This window comes from Lepisosteus platostomus, chromosome 9 (assembly GCF_059453375.1).
Source record: "Lepisosteus platostomus isolate fLepPlt1 chromosome 9, fLepPlt1.hap1, whole genome shotgun sequence".
NCBI classification, from domain to species: domain Eukaryota; kingdom Metazoa; phylum Chordata; class Actinopteri; order Semionotiformes; family Lepisosteidae; genus Lepisosteus; species Lepisosteus platostomus.
In genome coordinates, this window is record NC_142619.1 from 24,183,616 (window position 1) to 24,200,724 (window position 17,109).

At 34.4% G+C, this 17,109-nt stretch overlaps 1 protein-coding gene across 16 annotated transcripts in view; it reads left to right on the forward strand.

Annotated features, from left to right (window-relative positions):
* The window catches only part of ppfia2 (PTPRF interacting protein alpha 2), a 308,407-nt gene that overhangs the window by 144,815 nt on the left and 146,483 nt on the right, over positions 1-17,109 (forward strand). Inside the window, exon 1 of one of the 16 annotated variants that reach the window (XM_088647239.1) lies at positions 10,436-10,504. The exons of the other annotated variants lie outside the window; for them this stretch is intronic. Coding sequence (XP_088503365.1) covers positions 10,487-10,504 — 18 coding nt within the window. The 5' untranslated portion in view covers positions 10,436-10,486. Of the gene's footprint in view, positions 1-10,435; positions 10,505-17,109 lie in introns of those variants that run through there. 16 annotated transcript variants of the gene reach the window in all.

A 17,109-nucleotide genomic window follows, 5' to 3' on the forward strand; every position in this document is an offset into this window, starting at 1 on the left:
AGCTGCCCATTGGCTTAAAAAAACCTCTTCCAAACTGAAACTCGCATTACACAGACTTCCTGTTCCAAACACCAATGAGGTGAACCATTCAGCATCTCACACAGTCTTTCTCCCAGGTGGTCAGAAATAATAGTGCCTCCTTTTCCAATTGTGTCCTCCATTTCATATTTTCACTTTTGTCTTACAAACAGTCCATTGGATTGACTTTGTGAATGCCTGTGAGGACTTTGAATACTTGACTACACTAGATTGTACAGTGCACAGTATTCTAACAATATTGAAACTACTAAGACAACACTAATTCTAAGACTAGACGAATACCTGGCAGGTGTATAAACAGGCACACTAACAATAATCTACCTCAGCCATGTACAGTATGGCCATTTAATGAATATAAAAAACACAATACTGTCTACAGTCTTCTTGTGAAAAACTGACTCTTTTAAGTTATGTAGCAAGACTTTTCTCAAATTTTCTTTTAAAATATTCTTAGATTATACCAGGAAACTAATAAAATCTTGACTGTTGCCCTGTTAAAGCTTTCTTTTACAGCTTATCACTATGCTGATTATCAACTGTATATACTGTAGATGATTAACATCCTGTTTATGAGGAAAAAGGAAATAGCCTATGATAATGTGATGGCAGGACAGTGTTCAGTGAAAACCATTGCTATACTCAGCAGTATTTACAGTATGCAGTTTTTCATTTGCTTCACACTTGCCCATGTGCTCATGTGTACTACCTCTAAAATCACCAAATATAATCTGTGCTCTGCTTCACGCATCTTCCTTACCAATTCTGTACTGGTCTCTTTTATGTGCTCTTAAATATTTTATAAGATGGCATGGTTTTAATATTTCATAGATCTTTTAAATATTAATATAAATAGGTAGGAGACTTTTACTGTTGAATTACATTATTATTATGACAGCTAAGCTTGTTTGCATATCGTTGATTTAATATCAGCAAAGAAGAAATATCGGGGAAATTCATCTTGCCAGATATTTAACAACAGTTGTGTTACGGTGCTGCTCTGACTTCTGGAAGGCCATAGCTGTGATACAGGCCGAGGGAACCAACCGCTAGGTGAAAGCAAGCAGACAGCCGAGGCTGAAGATGGGCTGGGCAGACAGGCAGAGCAGAGCATGTGCTGCACAGCCAGGCAGAGCACAGGAAAGGCTGCACAGCTAGGCAGATCAGAGAGATTGCTGTATACACCGTCAGCAGCTGTGCAGCAAACAGAAAGCAGGCAGGGAGCCGGCTGGTGGTCAGGTCCTGGCTCAGATGTGGAATCAGAAGGGTCTAATAGTTTCAGGCAGATTGCAGGATATCTTTCAGACAGGCTGGTTTGGTTAAGAAGCATTCACTACCCTAAGAGTGAAAGCCCATTGACAGAGTGTGTGACTGAGGACAGGACAGGGCTGGTGCCAATGGGATTATTACAGTTAAGTGGGGGTGGGTGGCATGGACAGCTACCTTGAACGTGTTGTCACGGCACCGGGAGGTGTTTGACCTGGTTGCTGTGGTCACAGGGGTGTAACAAAACAAGCAAACAAGTGTTTTGTGAAAGTGTTTTGGTTATCTGTAGGACACAGACACTGTCTGCTTTAAGAAATGGCCATTTTTATTTTTCTAAACTAGATTTTTGTTACAGTATGTACTCAGCTTTCTCCACAAATTTAAATAAAAAGGAAAGCATTAAATAAATAATTAATGTAAAAGAAAAATGCCTAGCATTCATACCATTTGCTATGGCAAACCTAAAGTTCAATGCACAGAATTACCTTAATAAGCAGTTAAATTATTTTACTGACTTTTGTGAGGAATGGTAGTGGTTTACATGATTTTAAAATAAGTACATCTATCTAGTCCCTAGTCATAAAATACATTGATTGAAAAGATTCAACCTTTAAGACCAAGGATCATTCAGGGATAAAGTTGAGGAGAAGAGTAGAAAAACATTTCAATGACCTTTAATATCTTTTTGAGCATGGTAAAGTTGATCACAAAGAAGTGTAAGGCACCCAGATACTCCCTAGATCAGTCTACCAGAATGTCTCCAGACTGAACATTCAGTCAAGGAGAAAACTAAGGGATGCCATTGTGAGGCAAACTATGACTTTGAAAGAGTTACAAAGTTCAGTGACGAAAAATGAGATATGTCTATTAGAAGGGTCTATTTGTCAATAATATCCTGAAACTGAAAAAAAACTTAACTGCTGTCAAGCATGATGTGTGCAGCATTACGTTATGAGGATGCTTCTCCTCAGCAGGTACTGGAAAGCTTGTTAGTATTGAAAGAAAAGTTGATATAGCAATTTAGAGCAGAGATACTACAAAACTAGAGATTTAAAAAATGGGTAGAAAATTCACCGAACAGTGACCCACACTGCAAGGCCTAAGCAACATTAGAGTGGCTTAAGAAAGTGAATGTGCTTGAGTTGCCTAGTTAAAGTCGTGTCTTGAATTGTATTGGGAATATGTTCAAATACTTGAAAATTGCTGTCAAAAGCAGTCCCCAAACAGCTTGAGAGCATGAGCAAAGATACCAAGAAGAATGGCCTAAAAGTGAACCAAATAATTATGCAAAGTTTATAGAGCCCTACCCAAAAGGACTTGTAGCTGTAATTGTAAGTTGCTTCCACCACATATTGAGGTCTTGGGATATTTTGTATTTCTTTTTTTCTGACATTTACTATAACATACTGTATTTTAGCCTAAGAAGTCTTCAATCTGAGCATTCAGGTTGTCAATAAAATATTAAGATAAAAAAAAATGTATGCACATCATTTTGTAATTTCACAAAATGGCTCACCAAAGGAAAGGTCTGAATACTTTAGCACCACGCTGTAGTTTGTTTTTTTAAATATGAATTATTGTTTAAGGATTCAGATTGACTTTCAAGAAGTTATATTGTGCCAAATATGTAGTTTAAAGTATATTCTGATTCCAGTTGAGAAACAATCTTTGTAAGATCGCAAAGATGCTCTATGCAGGTCTGAATGTTTCAAAATAACATTGTGAGAGATTGGTCACATCTTCACTAGTGCTACTTAGGTTGTCTAGCCTTGAGAAACAAGAATACCACAATGTATGTACTGTATAGAATAAATGGCTCCTGTACACAAAGAAAATCAAATGCTGGAAAAGAAGGGGTTGCTCTTCATTCAAATGCACGGGATCTGAACCAGCAGCCTTCCAGCCACAGGCACAGATCCTTAGCCACAGAGCTACCGCTCCATAGTGCCATAGTGCCATAAGTTTTCCAAGCTTCTGTAGAACACACTACTATATTTGCATTATGCCCTGGTACTTAAGTTACTGTACGTCTGACAAGCTCTGGTGAGGGTTTTTTCGAATATGTCTTATCAGTGCTCTTTTGTTCTGTTGTTTAATACTTGACATGGCATACAGAGATATTCTTTGCAGCTGGGATGCTGTTGTTATTAACAGCTTTGTGATTAATTTCTGCATACATCCATTTGAAAGGGCAAGAACTTGTGCAATGACTCTCTCAAGTTGGCGAAGTTTGAAGCTATCTGCTACAAGATCTGTGGTAATGGGTGAAATATCATGACTATTAAATTTGTTTTCTTGTTCTGAATGTAGATTTTTTTCAGTTAATGGTTTCTGTAAATATTTACTCACAAGGTAGAATGAATCATGGGCAGTTTCTTTGTTTTTATGGGTGCACTTTTTATTTTTTAAGGTGGTGTTACACAGGTATGCAGTAAATATAGCATACTATATGAAGTGTTGCAACTTGAAAGCTGTTGCATCGTGTTCATTTTTTTTCCTTATACTATAAATTATTCTACATTACCATCTTGATAAAAGCAACATACCTATCTGTAATTTGATAATTCTTCTATTATACTGTTTTTATACAACGCATTACAGAGAAGTGTTTGGGTGATTACAATAATAGTTGTTTATTTTAAGAATATATGAAAGGCTTTCAGCAGTGGTAGAGTTCTCATTTGTTTGGTATTTTTTAATGAAAAAAAACTTCTCACCCTGCTGCTGTTGTGCATTCTCACCCTGCAACCTCACCCCAAATCTGATCTAAGTGATCTGATCTGATAGCTGTGTAGTTACTTCCCAACACTCCTGACCCTTATTTGTATATTAGTACAGTACCTCCTATTTACACTTCTGAATGCACTAATTATTACTGTACCTACTTAGAATTAAATGAGATTTTTATGGAAACAAGATTTAGAGGATAATCTCTATGTAATTATAAAAGGTAGATCTAGTTTAACTAACCTGTTTAAATTCCTTGAACAAGCAACAGTTGTAATGGATACAAGAAAAGAATGGGTTTTGGTATATGTAGACTTTTGATAACTTTTTTCATGAAAAATTTATTAACTTTTTCTTAAGGCAGTCAAAATGCATTCATTTGGATTAGGAACTGGTTGATGGATAGAGAACAGATATACAGTATGTTCTAGTAAGGATGATGCAATTAGTGGCATAATACATAGATATGTTTTCAGGACGACTGCTCTTTCTAATTTTGTACCAGTGATATAGATTCTGACATAATTAACTGTTCACAGATGATATCAAAATAGGAGGATTGGCAAACACTTAAAAAGCTTTGTAAAGGGAATTTACAAAGGCATAGATAAAATTCAAGACTGGGCAAATACCAAATGCAGAATGTTATATACAGGTAGCAGAAACATAAAATATAATTAAGAAATGGGAAACACTGTGAATAAGCTTCCTACTGTATCTGTTTTCGAAATATGAAAGTGTTTGTTGGGATATACTTATCATCTTCTAGGCTGTGTGGGGAGACGATTAAAAAGGAGAATGTTAACAGATAACATTTAGAATTTAAATTAAATGATGTAATGTTAAAATTGTAACATAAACTAGTGTGACTGATGAAATATTATGTATAGTTTTGCTTATCACAATGCAAAATAAATATTGTTGCTCTAGAATCAGTCCAGAGATGAGCAACCAAGTGCACTCAGGCTCAAAGAAATGCCCAACTCTATCTGAATTGGAGAACTAAATATTTGTGTTAGAGTCCTCAAAGACAATGAATGCAATGGACATCTTCAGAATTAGCATTGGAATACGAATGAGGGGACAAAAATGGAAACCACTTGAAATTGAATTTAAAACTAGAACAATTATTTACACAAAGGGTTTGGGGAATTTACCACAAGGTGCCCAGCCATATTGTTGATAATATGAGATAATATCCCCCCTTCAGGAAATAATTGAATGATGCTCAGATTAAATATCTACTAAAATCTAAATAAACTAGAGTATCTGAATCACCTTCTCTCATTTGTGTGCTTTTATTCAACTGTAGAGTTATGCATAGCAAAATTTCAGTTTTTTGGAGGGAATTTTGTTTCATTGCTGAGCTTAAAGTAGTCCATTGGCTTTATGCCATGTGTATGAGGCATTGTTTGCCTGTTTGTAATCATACAGTATATTCAGGTTGGTAGCCAGTGTTAAACTATCGATATACTGTATATGCAGTATTTGTTATAATGTGTTTTAATGCAGCATGATTCCAGTTTGTAATGTGTTTTTAATGTACAATAAGTTCCCAGTTCACTACATTGTTCAGTTGAATGTATTTGCCTATGTTTTCCCACATTATTTCTGATTTAAATAGTGTGCACATTAACATAAACACTTTCTGTGTCATGGAGTGCAGTATATCCTTTTTTTCTTTTTTAGTATACATTTGGAATTCCTAATTATTTTTTTGCTGTGCACCCACCCAGTTTGGAATCGCAAACTGTGTGGCTCAGCTCAAGACTATATAAGCAGACTACTCCAACTTGCCTATCTTCAAATCACTCAAATTCTGACACATCACAGGAAGCAAAGTTCCACGCCAGAGATTCAGTACCAACTGGAAGTGACTCATAATCCTCATTGTATTGCACTGCTAGCCTGCAAGCACTTGGGAAGACACTGGAGTCTCTTTGTTGCTGTGAAAGGAGAGAGCCCTAGCCAACTAATCAGTCCCAACCCTTGGTGGCATTAATAATAATAATAATAATTGCTTAAACTTATATAGTGCTTTTCTGGACACTCTACCACCACCAATGTGCAGCATCCACCTGGATGATGCGACGTCAGCCATATTGCGCCAGAACGCTCACCACACATCAGCGATCAGTGGGGAGGAGAGCAGAGTAATTAAGCCAATTCATAGAGGAGCATTATTAGGAGGCCATGATTGGTAAGGGCCAATGTGAAATTTGTCCAGGATGACGGGGTTACACCCATACTCTTTTCGAGAAATGCCCTGGGATTTTTAATGACCACAGAGAGTCAGGACCTCGGTTTAACGTCTCATCCGAAGGACGGCGCCATTAGGCTATCTGTGCACCACAACTTGGGGAATCCTCATCAAAGTCAGCTAGTGACATGACTACAGTAGATGACTAGGATTATAGAGCTCTACCTGCACTTGGGCGCCTTTGATAGTTGAGCCATGTTTGAATCTCTGGAGATTTGTTTTGATGTGAATGCAAAACATAAATATTGACTTACCACTTCCCCTAACAAAAAAATATGCTCCTGACAACAGCATTACAGGAAGCTGTTGTTTACATTGTTTATCATTTTATTTATATTTTTCTAACATTTAAGAAATGATTTTTGACCTTGCCTTTGGTGTATGTTCCATATGCATTTTAATATTTGTGTAGTTTACATACTGAGTACTGTTGCCTTTGTAAATGGATTGCGCTACACAGGCAAGCTTAGATGAGGAAACAGACATTTGTGAAAAAAAGCAGGGTCAAACACATTTAGAGTGACATTACTGAGTGGCTGCGTAGTGTAGTATTACTCTAAGACTGATAATTTGTATTTTGTTCTGAAAATACAAATTGTTTCAAAAAGTTTCCTTTTGAAAGGGGCCTTACAAAGTAATCTTTTCTTGGCAACAGCCATTAAGGATTTTCAGCAAAGTGTTGAACTGTTATTTCTTAAAATAGCAGTGAAATAGTGTGATTTGAAAGCACAATAATAGTACCATTATTCGTTTTTTTTCCTATTACTGTTATTAATTATTTTTTCTTTTTTCTATTTCTTATTTTTTACATACTGTATTTCTTTTAGAATGTTTTTGCTTTCTTGGGCAATGCTTCTTTTATCCCTGCCTCCAACTATTTTACAAAAAACATGGAAAACATTGTAGAAGCTCCCTTGCAAAAGCAATGCTCTCAAGATTTGTGAAGACCCATTAATTGAACAAATTAATTAGCATCAGCTGCTGCTGTTCTGTTCTGATCAATACTCTGGGCCAGTAAGAGCTAACATGTCATCAGATGAACATTCAGTGACTTGTTTTTTAAATGCAGAGAGTGCTTTCCTTTTTATAGCATGAAAATGGACTGGACTTGTGAATATTTCCTAGAGAAGTACATCAAGTAAGGCTCAGAGGGGCCAATACAGCTGTATTTTATTGAAGCTCTTAAGTATGGATGATATTTTTATTGCCTTCCAAATAACAGCTTTTCACCTTTTTTCACCTTTTCATGTGCCATTCTGAGCTGAGAAACCTTACTATTACAGATACCCCTACAGTATATGAATGAATGGAAAAATGATCCCAAAAACTGTTCAGTCGAATGAGCAACCATTTACAGTATGAACACCACAGAGATGACTTCACATAAAGGCTTCTCTGCTGAAATTAGGGCTTCCTTTGCTTACTATAGGTATTTATACAGCAAGATGAACATTTTGTGTCATTACTAGGAATGTCTGTGAAACAATTTCCTATTAAGTCTTTCATGCATTATACAGCACCAGTATATTCTCTGTAGATCTGTTTTGCATGACAGTAATTATGTCGTTTAACTGAAATTGTTAGTTATCTATTTTACAAATGTCCTACAGTATCTCATAGCCCATAATCCAGATCAGGGGGTACTTCAAGGTAAGTATTGCACAATTTTCAGGCATACATATACCTTTCCCTCTGTCAGTGTGTATTATTTGTGACTGCAATAGTTTTTTATTAATAGTTTTTAAAATGATTTACTGAAAGTTTACTGACAGGTTTGCTCAATGAAAACTCAGTGTACTGGAATTTTTATGACAATAATTCTAAAAATATATTGTATAGTAACAAGTTCCTCTTTAAGGATTTTTGTGGATTACCTGTTTTCTATTACCATCAACCCATTTACCTTCATCCAAACTTACTTAGTTTCAAAACGATCAGTAAACCAAAAGCATTATGTACCAAATTGCAATGTAGGGCAGCTCAAAGAAACATTTTTGCAATAATAAAACATAATACAGTATATGAACCAGAACAATTTATAGTGGCATGGTGACATGAGAGCACTGCTCTGCTGTAGGTTTCTGCATTCAGTTCCTACTTTACCTGTCAGTTGCACATTTCCCCAAGGTTTTTGTGAATTTCCTCTAGGTGTTCAGTTTTCTCCTGCTGCCTGAAAGCAGGAGGTTAGGTTTGCTTGACTATTCAAAATATTAAGCTCTTCAAAATTGTCTCTTTCTACATAGGTATAATAGACTGGTCTCCAATCCAGTATGGGAGCATTTGTTTGTCGTTAGTCCCGTCCAGCTGGACTGGATAGATTCTGGCTTGCCTTGACATTCAAGAATAAGTGGTTTAGAGATAATGGATGGGTGCACCAATATAATAGTTTAAAATATTTATTATTTATCTATTGTGGCTGGGTGACATCTGAGTTTCAGAAAGGTCAGAAACATCTGGAGTTTCCAGCAAAGTTACCTTATTCAGTAGGTTTGGATCAATGGGTATTGTTTTGCTGTATTCACATAGCTGCATAGGCCGAGATACAGATGATCAAAGGAATCTAATGATTTTCTCACGTTAATTAACTTCAATGTAAATCCTTAAGTCAACAATATTAAAGCATAAATATTCAACAGTGATCCAGGCATTCATAGTGAGGTCATTGAGCTAGTCTCTATAGGACTGGACTGTGGAACAAAGTAGTTTTCAGAACAGGACAAAAAGAAAGGACAGGGAGAAGAACAGACATTATCATTATCATCCATCATTATTATCTTATTGGAAACTTGTGCCGTGAGAGAACTCTTATTTTGAAACAGACTTGAAAACAAATTCTATCTTGATAATCTTAAAATTGAAAACGTACCAGACTCTGAGATGTTTTATATAAGAGAGCTTCCTGTATTATTTATTTGGATATTCTGATTTCTTTTATTCTGGAATGTGCATGCTAAAAATATCTCTTATTTTTAGTCATGTACTGTATTGTTAGAATAGGGAAATTGGTTACCACTAATTCATGAGCATCCTATTAGAGGGGGATGTTTTAGTCCTGGGTGGAGATTCATTTTGTCTGTTAGGATGTGCATGTAGCCTTTTAAGGTTTTTATTGTATTCAGATTATAAGGATATAATTTTGGGAATGTCTATGTCAATAGAAGGATGGAACTGGAACTCCCAGATCTGTAAATATCCCGTTGGATAGATATAGAGCTGTTGGGTCATCATCTGTTTGTTGTATACTGTAGTTATGTTTATTTCTTGTTAATAAATATTTTTTGTGCTGTCAAGTCTGGGACTCTTACCGAGCTGTTCCACAGAATGAAACAAGACACATGCCATATAGTATAATGCCCAGAATTCTCTGACTGAAGTGAAATGATGAGTCTTTATATTTTTTGCTTTGCTTAACAAGATGGTGAAAGGACCTTATGCTTTTTGTATTTGAATTTTATTGGAAACCTCCTTAATTCTATAATTTTACCATCCGTAAGTTCACCTTTAAAAAATTTAAATTCCTTAATGATTCTGCTATATGATTTTTGCAAACATAACGGCTTGGTCATTAAATATTTTTTAAATAAGTTTTAGTTATCCATTTGAAATATGCACTGTGTAAGTAAACATATTAGTTGTATGGTGAGACTTTTTGCTCCCCTATAAATTTAGTTTTACTTTAATGAAACCTTTAAGGTTTATTTTAAAGGCACATTATTTATAATTATACAGTATTCCATTAATCTACATTTTGTGGAATATGGTGTTCTTTTTGAGTTTGTAGTATATACAGTACAGTATTTATTTGTTTTGTTCCCTTGATTTGTCTCAAAGCTCATATTGCTCATCTTTTTACAGTGAATGTGTTTGAATCATGATTTGTTTTGTTGTATGAAAATATAAAGTGTATATACATGCATATTTTCTTCACATTTGTACAGTAACACTTTAAGTTTTATGATGATATCAATAAAAATACCTTAAAATATACTATACTGTACATTAACTGATGGAATACAGCATATAAATGTTCATTGTCCATTTCTTCATAAACTTTTTCTTCCATTTATACATGATAAAAGTCATTTGATGCTATTTTTGTTGCATGTTTATGTTGTATTATGTTACTTTTCTCTACATTTTTTTTCACTGCTCCGTTCAGAAGGGATAGATAACAGAGGACTGCCCTGATGGTACAAGATGACAGCTGCAAAAAAGGTCTAGTTTGTGTTGTTTTGAAGGGCACTTTTTAGATTGAGGTTGGGGCTCAAATCAGGTGTGGTAGATGATATGATGATTTCACCCCACTTAATATTTAATAATATAAAAAAAAGAGATAAAGTCTATGGAGTGGACTGCTGAGAGATCACTGAATGGCTTGTTTTTTTTCATATATTAAAGTTTCCTACTGATATTATCCTAGACACAACATATTTTGGATGAGGGCCTTTTCGGTGTTTTTTGAAAGACAGAAAACATCTACAGGAAGAAGTGAATCTTTAAAGTCAACTACAATGATATAGTGTATAGTATGCCATCTCCTGTTCACTGCACTATTGTCACTATTGTTTTCCTCTTATATAAGGAATACATATCCATGTGAACAGATTATTTTCCATTCTTTTTTCAGTGACATGTTTTCAAATTTAAATTTCTAAACAATAAAGTGGTAGAATGTCTGCCTTCCCAAGTCAAATTATTTAATTCAAAGTAAGACAAGTAGCCAACAACAAGCAGGTACTGTCCTTTACGTTATACTTTGATCCAATTTAATGCAAAGTTTGAAATTTTGTATTAGTAGCCCAAAAGAGCGTAATACACATCAGTTGGATTTGGATGTAACAGAATTTTTGTACAGTATGTGTAATGTATGCAACAATATACTGACATATTAGTGTAATATATTTATGCAGTTTTAAAGAACATACTGTAGCATATTTTCAGAACTTTATGTGAACAGAACTCACCTGAAATTAAACAATTTACTGTATTCATTAACGGTTACTGATGACTTCCTTTCTGCTACAAATCAGAATCCTTGCAAAGGACTACTGTATATGTTTTTCTGAATTAATTAATGTATGAAGGAGACTCTTCAAATTTAAACTACAGTTGTCTTCTAGTACCATTGTGATTAAAGTCAAAAGAAAAGAAGAATAAGTTATTCAATCTCTGCAAAGGCAAATTTACAGACGAACTGCTATTACTCTGTCTTTAAAGTATTATAACCTTTGTTTTCCCCCTAGGTAAACTGTGATCAGACTTCCAATTCTTATTCTTATTGAGTTTTTTTTTTGTGACAGGTAAATCTTGACATTATTAGTTTTATATATTTCTTCATTAAATCAAAAAGGAAATATTTTTATTCTGGACATAAAAAATTAATGAAAAGGGAATGAAAGCTACTGTTTTTAGTGCTTAGGTATTACAGCACATGTCACAGCATTTTGACATTTGTTGTGATTAAGAGATACTGTATCATTGTCTAACAAACTGTTCAATCTGTTTTTTAAACCCTCTCAGTACTCTGGTAATTCTTTGAGATAAAATATATTAATTCATGTTTGGATATTTATCTTTTAAAATGTTCATATTTAAAGGCCTAAATCTTTCCAAATATTAATATTTAAAGGTCTACATCTAATAGAGCAGTAGGTCAGGTAGATATACTTATTCTGTTACAGGACATACACAGTACTTTGATGGTATAGGGAAAGGCACTACTTAATTTTGTGTCTGAATCTAGTTATTCAGTAGTTGATATGTGGCAATAGAATCATTTTTCTCCATGAATAGATGCTTTATATGCCTTACAAGACTTTCAGTGGTTCTCAGCAGTCCAATTGGTATGGGTACAATTAGATTAATGATTTTGTATTATGAAACTGGCATATGACTCAGCTGCATTCTCACAGTTTGAGGAATTCAGTCTGCCTTGTCTCCCAACCTATTCTACAGGGGCCCAAACCCATGTGTTTAATTTCATCTGTGGCAACACATTCATCAGACAGATCTTTCCTTTGCATTTCCCTTTCATTTCTCATACTCACATCCCACTTTTCTCATATAAATCCCATCATCTATATGTGTAAGCTGTAGGGTATTTGGTTCTGTGATAATTATTGTTATGTGGTAAGCTTTAATAAGGTTTTGGGGTAAAAACTAATAATTTTGTCAAGCTCCCCTACAACATCATTCATTCAAATATAGCAATAGTGTTTCTTGTTTTTAAATATTAAGTTATTTTGCTTTTTCCATGTTCAGTTATCTTAAAGAATGTGATAAAGAATGCTTAAAAGAAAATGTTTATATGAAACCTACCTTTTAAATGGTTATTGAAATTCCACAGGCCTGGTCTTCTTGAATTCCTTGCTGCTCATTACTGAATGAGTATATTATGACTACATTACTGAATGTTTTAAGATATTACTCAGCATAACTAAACTTTTAGCTTTAAAAAATCAACCAGACTTACAGTATATAAAATATTAGTTAATGGTGAGCTATAGTATTATGCACTTATTATTAGTACTATAGTATTACTGTATGTATTAGTATTAGTATTACTGCCAAAGAAGAATTGTTTTCATTCGTTCAGTTTAATTTCATTTCCTTTCTGTGATATTCAAGATTATTTACTGATGATGGCCTATTGTAAGTTTTATGTTATAATTTTAGAATAAGTTGGCAGTCTGTGGTTTGGGTTGTGTCACTTATCAATTCAAGTTGTCTTTTCTTAGAAAGGAGGACCAATCAACAAATTGGGTACTGCCATCATTTGGTTTGGGTATAATAATCTAAGGGATTCCTGCCTTTAGTGGTTCTCCCACTTCTTTTCATAATGGATCTCCAGAGTTATTGCTCCAATGTAATGAATAATTTATTGTTGTTGTGTACTTCTGGGGAAGATATAGGACTGCATTTTTTCCTAGATATAATTTTGCAAGCTGTGAAATGCTCCGTTAGAAAAATCACTGTTCTCTACACCTTTAAATTCCTGTTATTTGGCACTATTTAAGTATATTGACATACAGTACTTTCAAAATAACACAAAAGTCTAAAATAATGTATACATAAAGTATATATAATGATTAGACATAATATGTTAGAGGCACTCTGCTAAATTTTGTGTCTCATTGTATCAAAGATATGATTATGACATTATTACACCTTCCTTTGTGAATAATGGTTTACTGAAAGACACTAACACTATGTATTACAAAACAATGTTGAAACATTATTCTAAAAGAATCCTGTTTTCCTCAGAAGAAAACTTAAATAAGATGTTTTGGACTTTTCTTTAATCCTATATTTCAAACTTCCATAATGCAGTTTTCATAAGTCTGCCCAAACTATTGGTATTGTAGAGGAAATGCATTGTACTACAATCCAAATTTGTATCCCACTAATATCTTACACTTTATAATGTGATTTTTAATTACAAGGCAGATTACTGTACATTACTGATTTACCACATTAATGTGGACATTTTGTAAGACAAAAACCATTTAATTCTTAGAACTGAATCCATTTTGTGCCATAAGTGTATTAAACTACCATTACGTTTAATATTGGAAAGACTAATAAAAAATTGGGAATGTGTCCCTAAGAATACAACTGCAGGATGGACTTATGTTTTTGAAAACCTAGTGCACTGTTTAACAATGTGGCACCTCACGGTTTTTATTTAATACACACTTGAATTGAACAGGTTTTACGTCGCAAATTGTGAAATTATACCTTCATTAATATATTTTTTTCATAATGCCATATCCAGTCTGGTGAAACTGGCAAAACTTTAGTGGGCCATCAGATAATATGAATAAGACACTGCCAACTATATAAACAGATTTATTTATCCCGACCTTTACAGCAAGAAGACAACAGGGGGCTCACTAAGCAGAGTTACATGCAAAGAAACAGAATTTGATCCTTGCTGGCACCAACCCACCTGGCCAATGTGGTAATTCTTGGCAAGTTCTGTTGTTTAGGAGACCTTTAAATCCTCTTGTAGGGTTTATTTTTGTACATCAAAAGAAGCACAATGTTCATTAATTAGCAGTTTACCCATTGACTGCATCTTTATTATCCTGAGTTCCAATGTACAGGAATGCATTGTGTTATCTGGATTGGTGCTTGGCACGGCATTTCTTTATAATCGACTTCCTCACTAATTACTGTATATGCTCAGAATTTTGTTGTTATATCCTGACCTGCTGATGCGTCTCATTATCTGTTGACCAACATTAATCACTCACAGTATAAACTGTAAAACTTAAAACAATTTGATATTTGCTTATGAAATGAGAATCTAGTTAAAAAATGGAACACAAGTAATGGAATTCTGCATGGTAGACTTGCTTTTGCTCCCTGAATATCTTTGGAACACATTAAGCCACACTCTTAAAAACAACATATTAATAGCATTTCTAGCCACATGTTTGAGACATCCTACCCTCAGCTTCAGACTCAATGTCAAGTCTTCACTTTGAAAGTGTTGGGTTGGTTATAGAATATGGTATAATTTTTCAGTAACAAGATCCAACTACATATTCAGCTAGAGAAGGCCAAACATAATGGATTTGTATCAGAAAGTTACACATTCAGTCAGAACACAAAACGATGGCAGGTGGTGAGCATTTTGTTATAAGATAAGCCTGTTTTATCAATACCAAAGGAGAAGACTCTCAGATGTTCATGATACATTTTTAATTTATTTAAACATCCTTGACGAAATCACAGTGTTCCCTGAAATTTGGGGAAAAAACATTGGCTGGAACCCATGTTTTTTTTTTATTTTGAACAGAATTTTAATTCATCTTTAAAAATTTGGGGTATTATTTTCTGCCTGCTTCTGAACATATTTTTTTCTGTAAAATAAATGGAATGTTGATGAAAGCTTCCATTGATCATTTAAAGAGACAGAGATTTCAACAGTATTGCTGATAGACTTTGTTCAAATATGTAAGGACTAGTCTGGGCTATTGAAGAAACTGCACATACAGTAAATAACTTGTATACTGTAGATAATTCATCAGACATTTGAGCATTTGTACCAGTGTAAGATATAATTCGGTTTCCCTACAACCCCAAAGGGCTTATTTTTTATTAAAACATACAGTACACAGTTTGATTAAGGCTATGACTGAAATGCCACAATGACAGAGATGGGAATTGTTAGGGAAAAGAGTTTACAGAGCATAGCTGATTGACACCAGCACAATACTCTGCTCTGGGCCAGCTATCCTGTGGTTCTAACAGAACTACAGTACTGTACTGTACAGTATATTTACTCTGCAATTGATCAAATTTGTAAGGGATTTTAAGAAGAACTCTGAGATATACCATGTTTTACGAAATGGTAAAAAAAATCTAATTTGTGAATCATGAGCTTTGAATTTAGACATATGAATGAACAATTTAATGGGGTTATGTTGTGTTCTGCATGTTTACGCTTCTGTCCCCTCACACAAAACAACACAAATGTTGGTAATGGACAACACTTAGAAATATAACTCTTTCGGCACGCATGACTGAGAGTGTGGCCAGAGCTTTAATAGGAATAGAGAGTTTATTCTGCAGTACATTGAATTTTCAAAACATAATGGCACCATGCTGAGACAGCACAGAGTCCAGTTTTTGTATGCCCCTAGTCATCTTTGTGCCAATCTGATTTCAATATTATCAGCTGATTCTTTTCCTGTGATACTGTATACAACATAAACTCCTGAAATGATTCTGGAGGGTAGATATGATGAATTAAAGGATTACTATTTAAGTTAATGTAGCAAACACAGCCTGGAACAAAGAAAACAGAATGATTACTGTTTCTAAGCACTGGATATTTGGAATCAGTGATATTTACCTTCAGAAACATATAAAAGCTTATACTGTATAATTTATAAAGGTTCAGGCTATTGGAATCCTCAAATTTCAATACAAAAGTGACAGGATGCTCCTAAATCAGCTTTCCTGGGTCTGTTACTTAGCAAAAGGTTATGTAATAATATTATATAACTATGCATTCAGAAAAGTACTTTGTAGTTTATGGTTGCTTTTGTTTTATTGAGGTATAAAACTATATGTAGCTTAAGAAAATCTAAAAGAGAGCCCACAAACACAAGAAAAACACTTTTATTTATAAACATTATACACTTCTCCCCTTTTTCTAAAAGGGTCACTGAAAAATTCTGTTCTTTTTTTCATGTGCCTCTAGCACTTGCACAGTATGAGCATTGTAATTAGGTCACACAAGGGAAATGTCTTCTTCCATTTAGCTCTCAATTACTAAAATGAAACTTTATAACTGAACTGCTAGTAATTGTTGCTGAATTACATATGCAGACATCTAGAATGTGCGAGGTGGATGTCAGTATACTCCGGTGTCACAGACTAATACTCTGATGCAAAACTGCACTACTTTTTACAACTGCAAGGTGGCGCAGTGAATCCTTAAAGTACTGAAGCTGTATGCGGTTCTCAGACAAATCTTTACAGTATTAGTGACAAACAGGTTCATTAAATACAATGATTACATTGTTAATACAAGATGTTGTTACCACGTTGCTACTACAACTTCAGATGGGATATGTCGCAATGCTGAATAACAATAATAGAACTGTTTTGTTTTTTTAATTACATACAGTATATATAATTGTTATTAATTGTGTATAAATAGTATTTAGAAAACATATAAATTGCCAGCAGCTGTGTCACCCTGCAACAAAGCAGTCACAGTATGAGCCTGGTCAGTACCTGGATAGGAAACCTCCTGGGAAAAACTAAGATTGCTGCTGGAAGAGATGTTAGTTGGACCAGTGGGG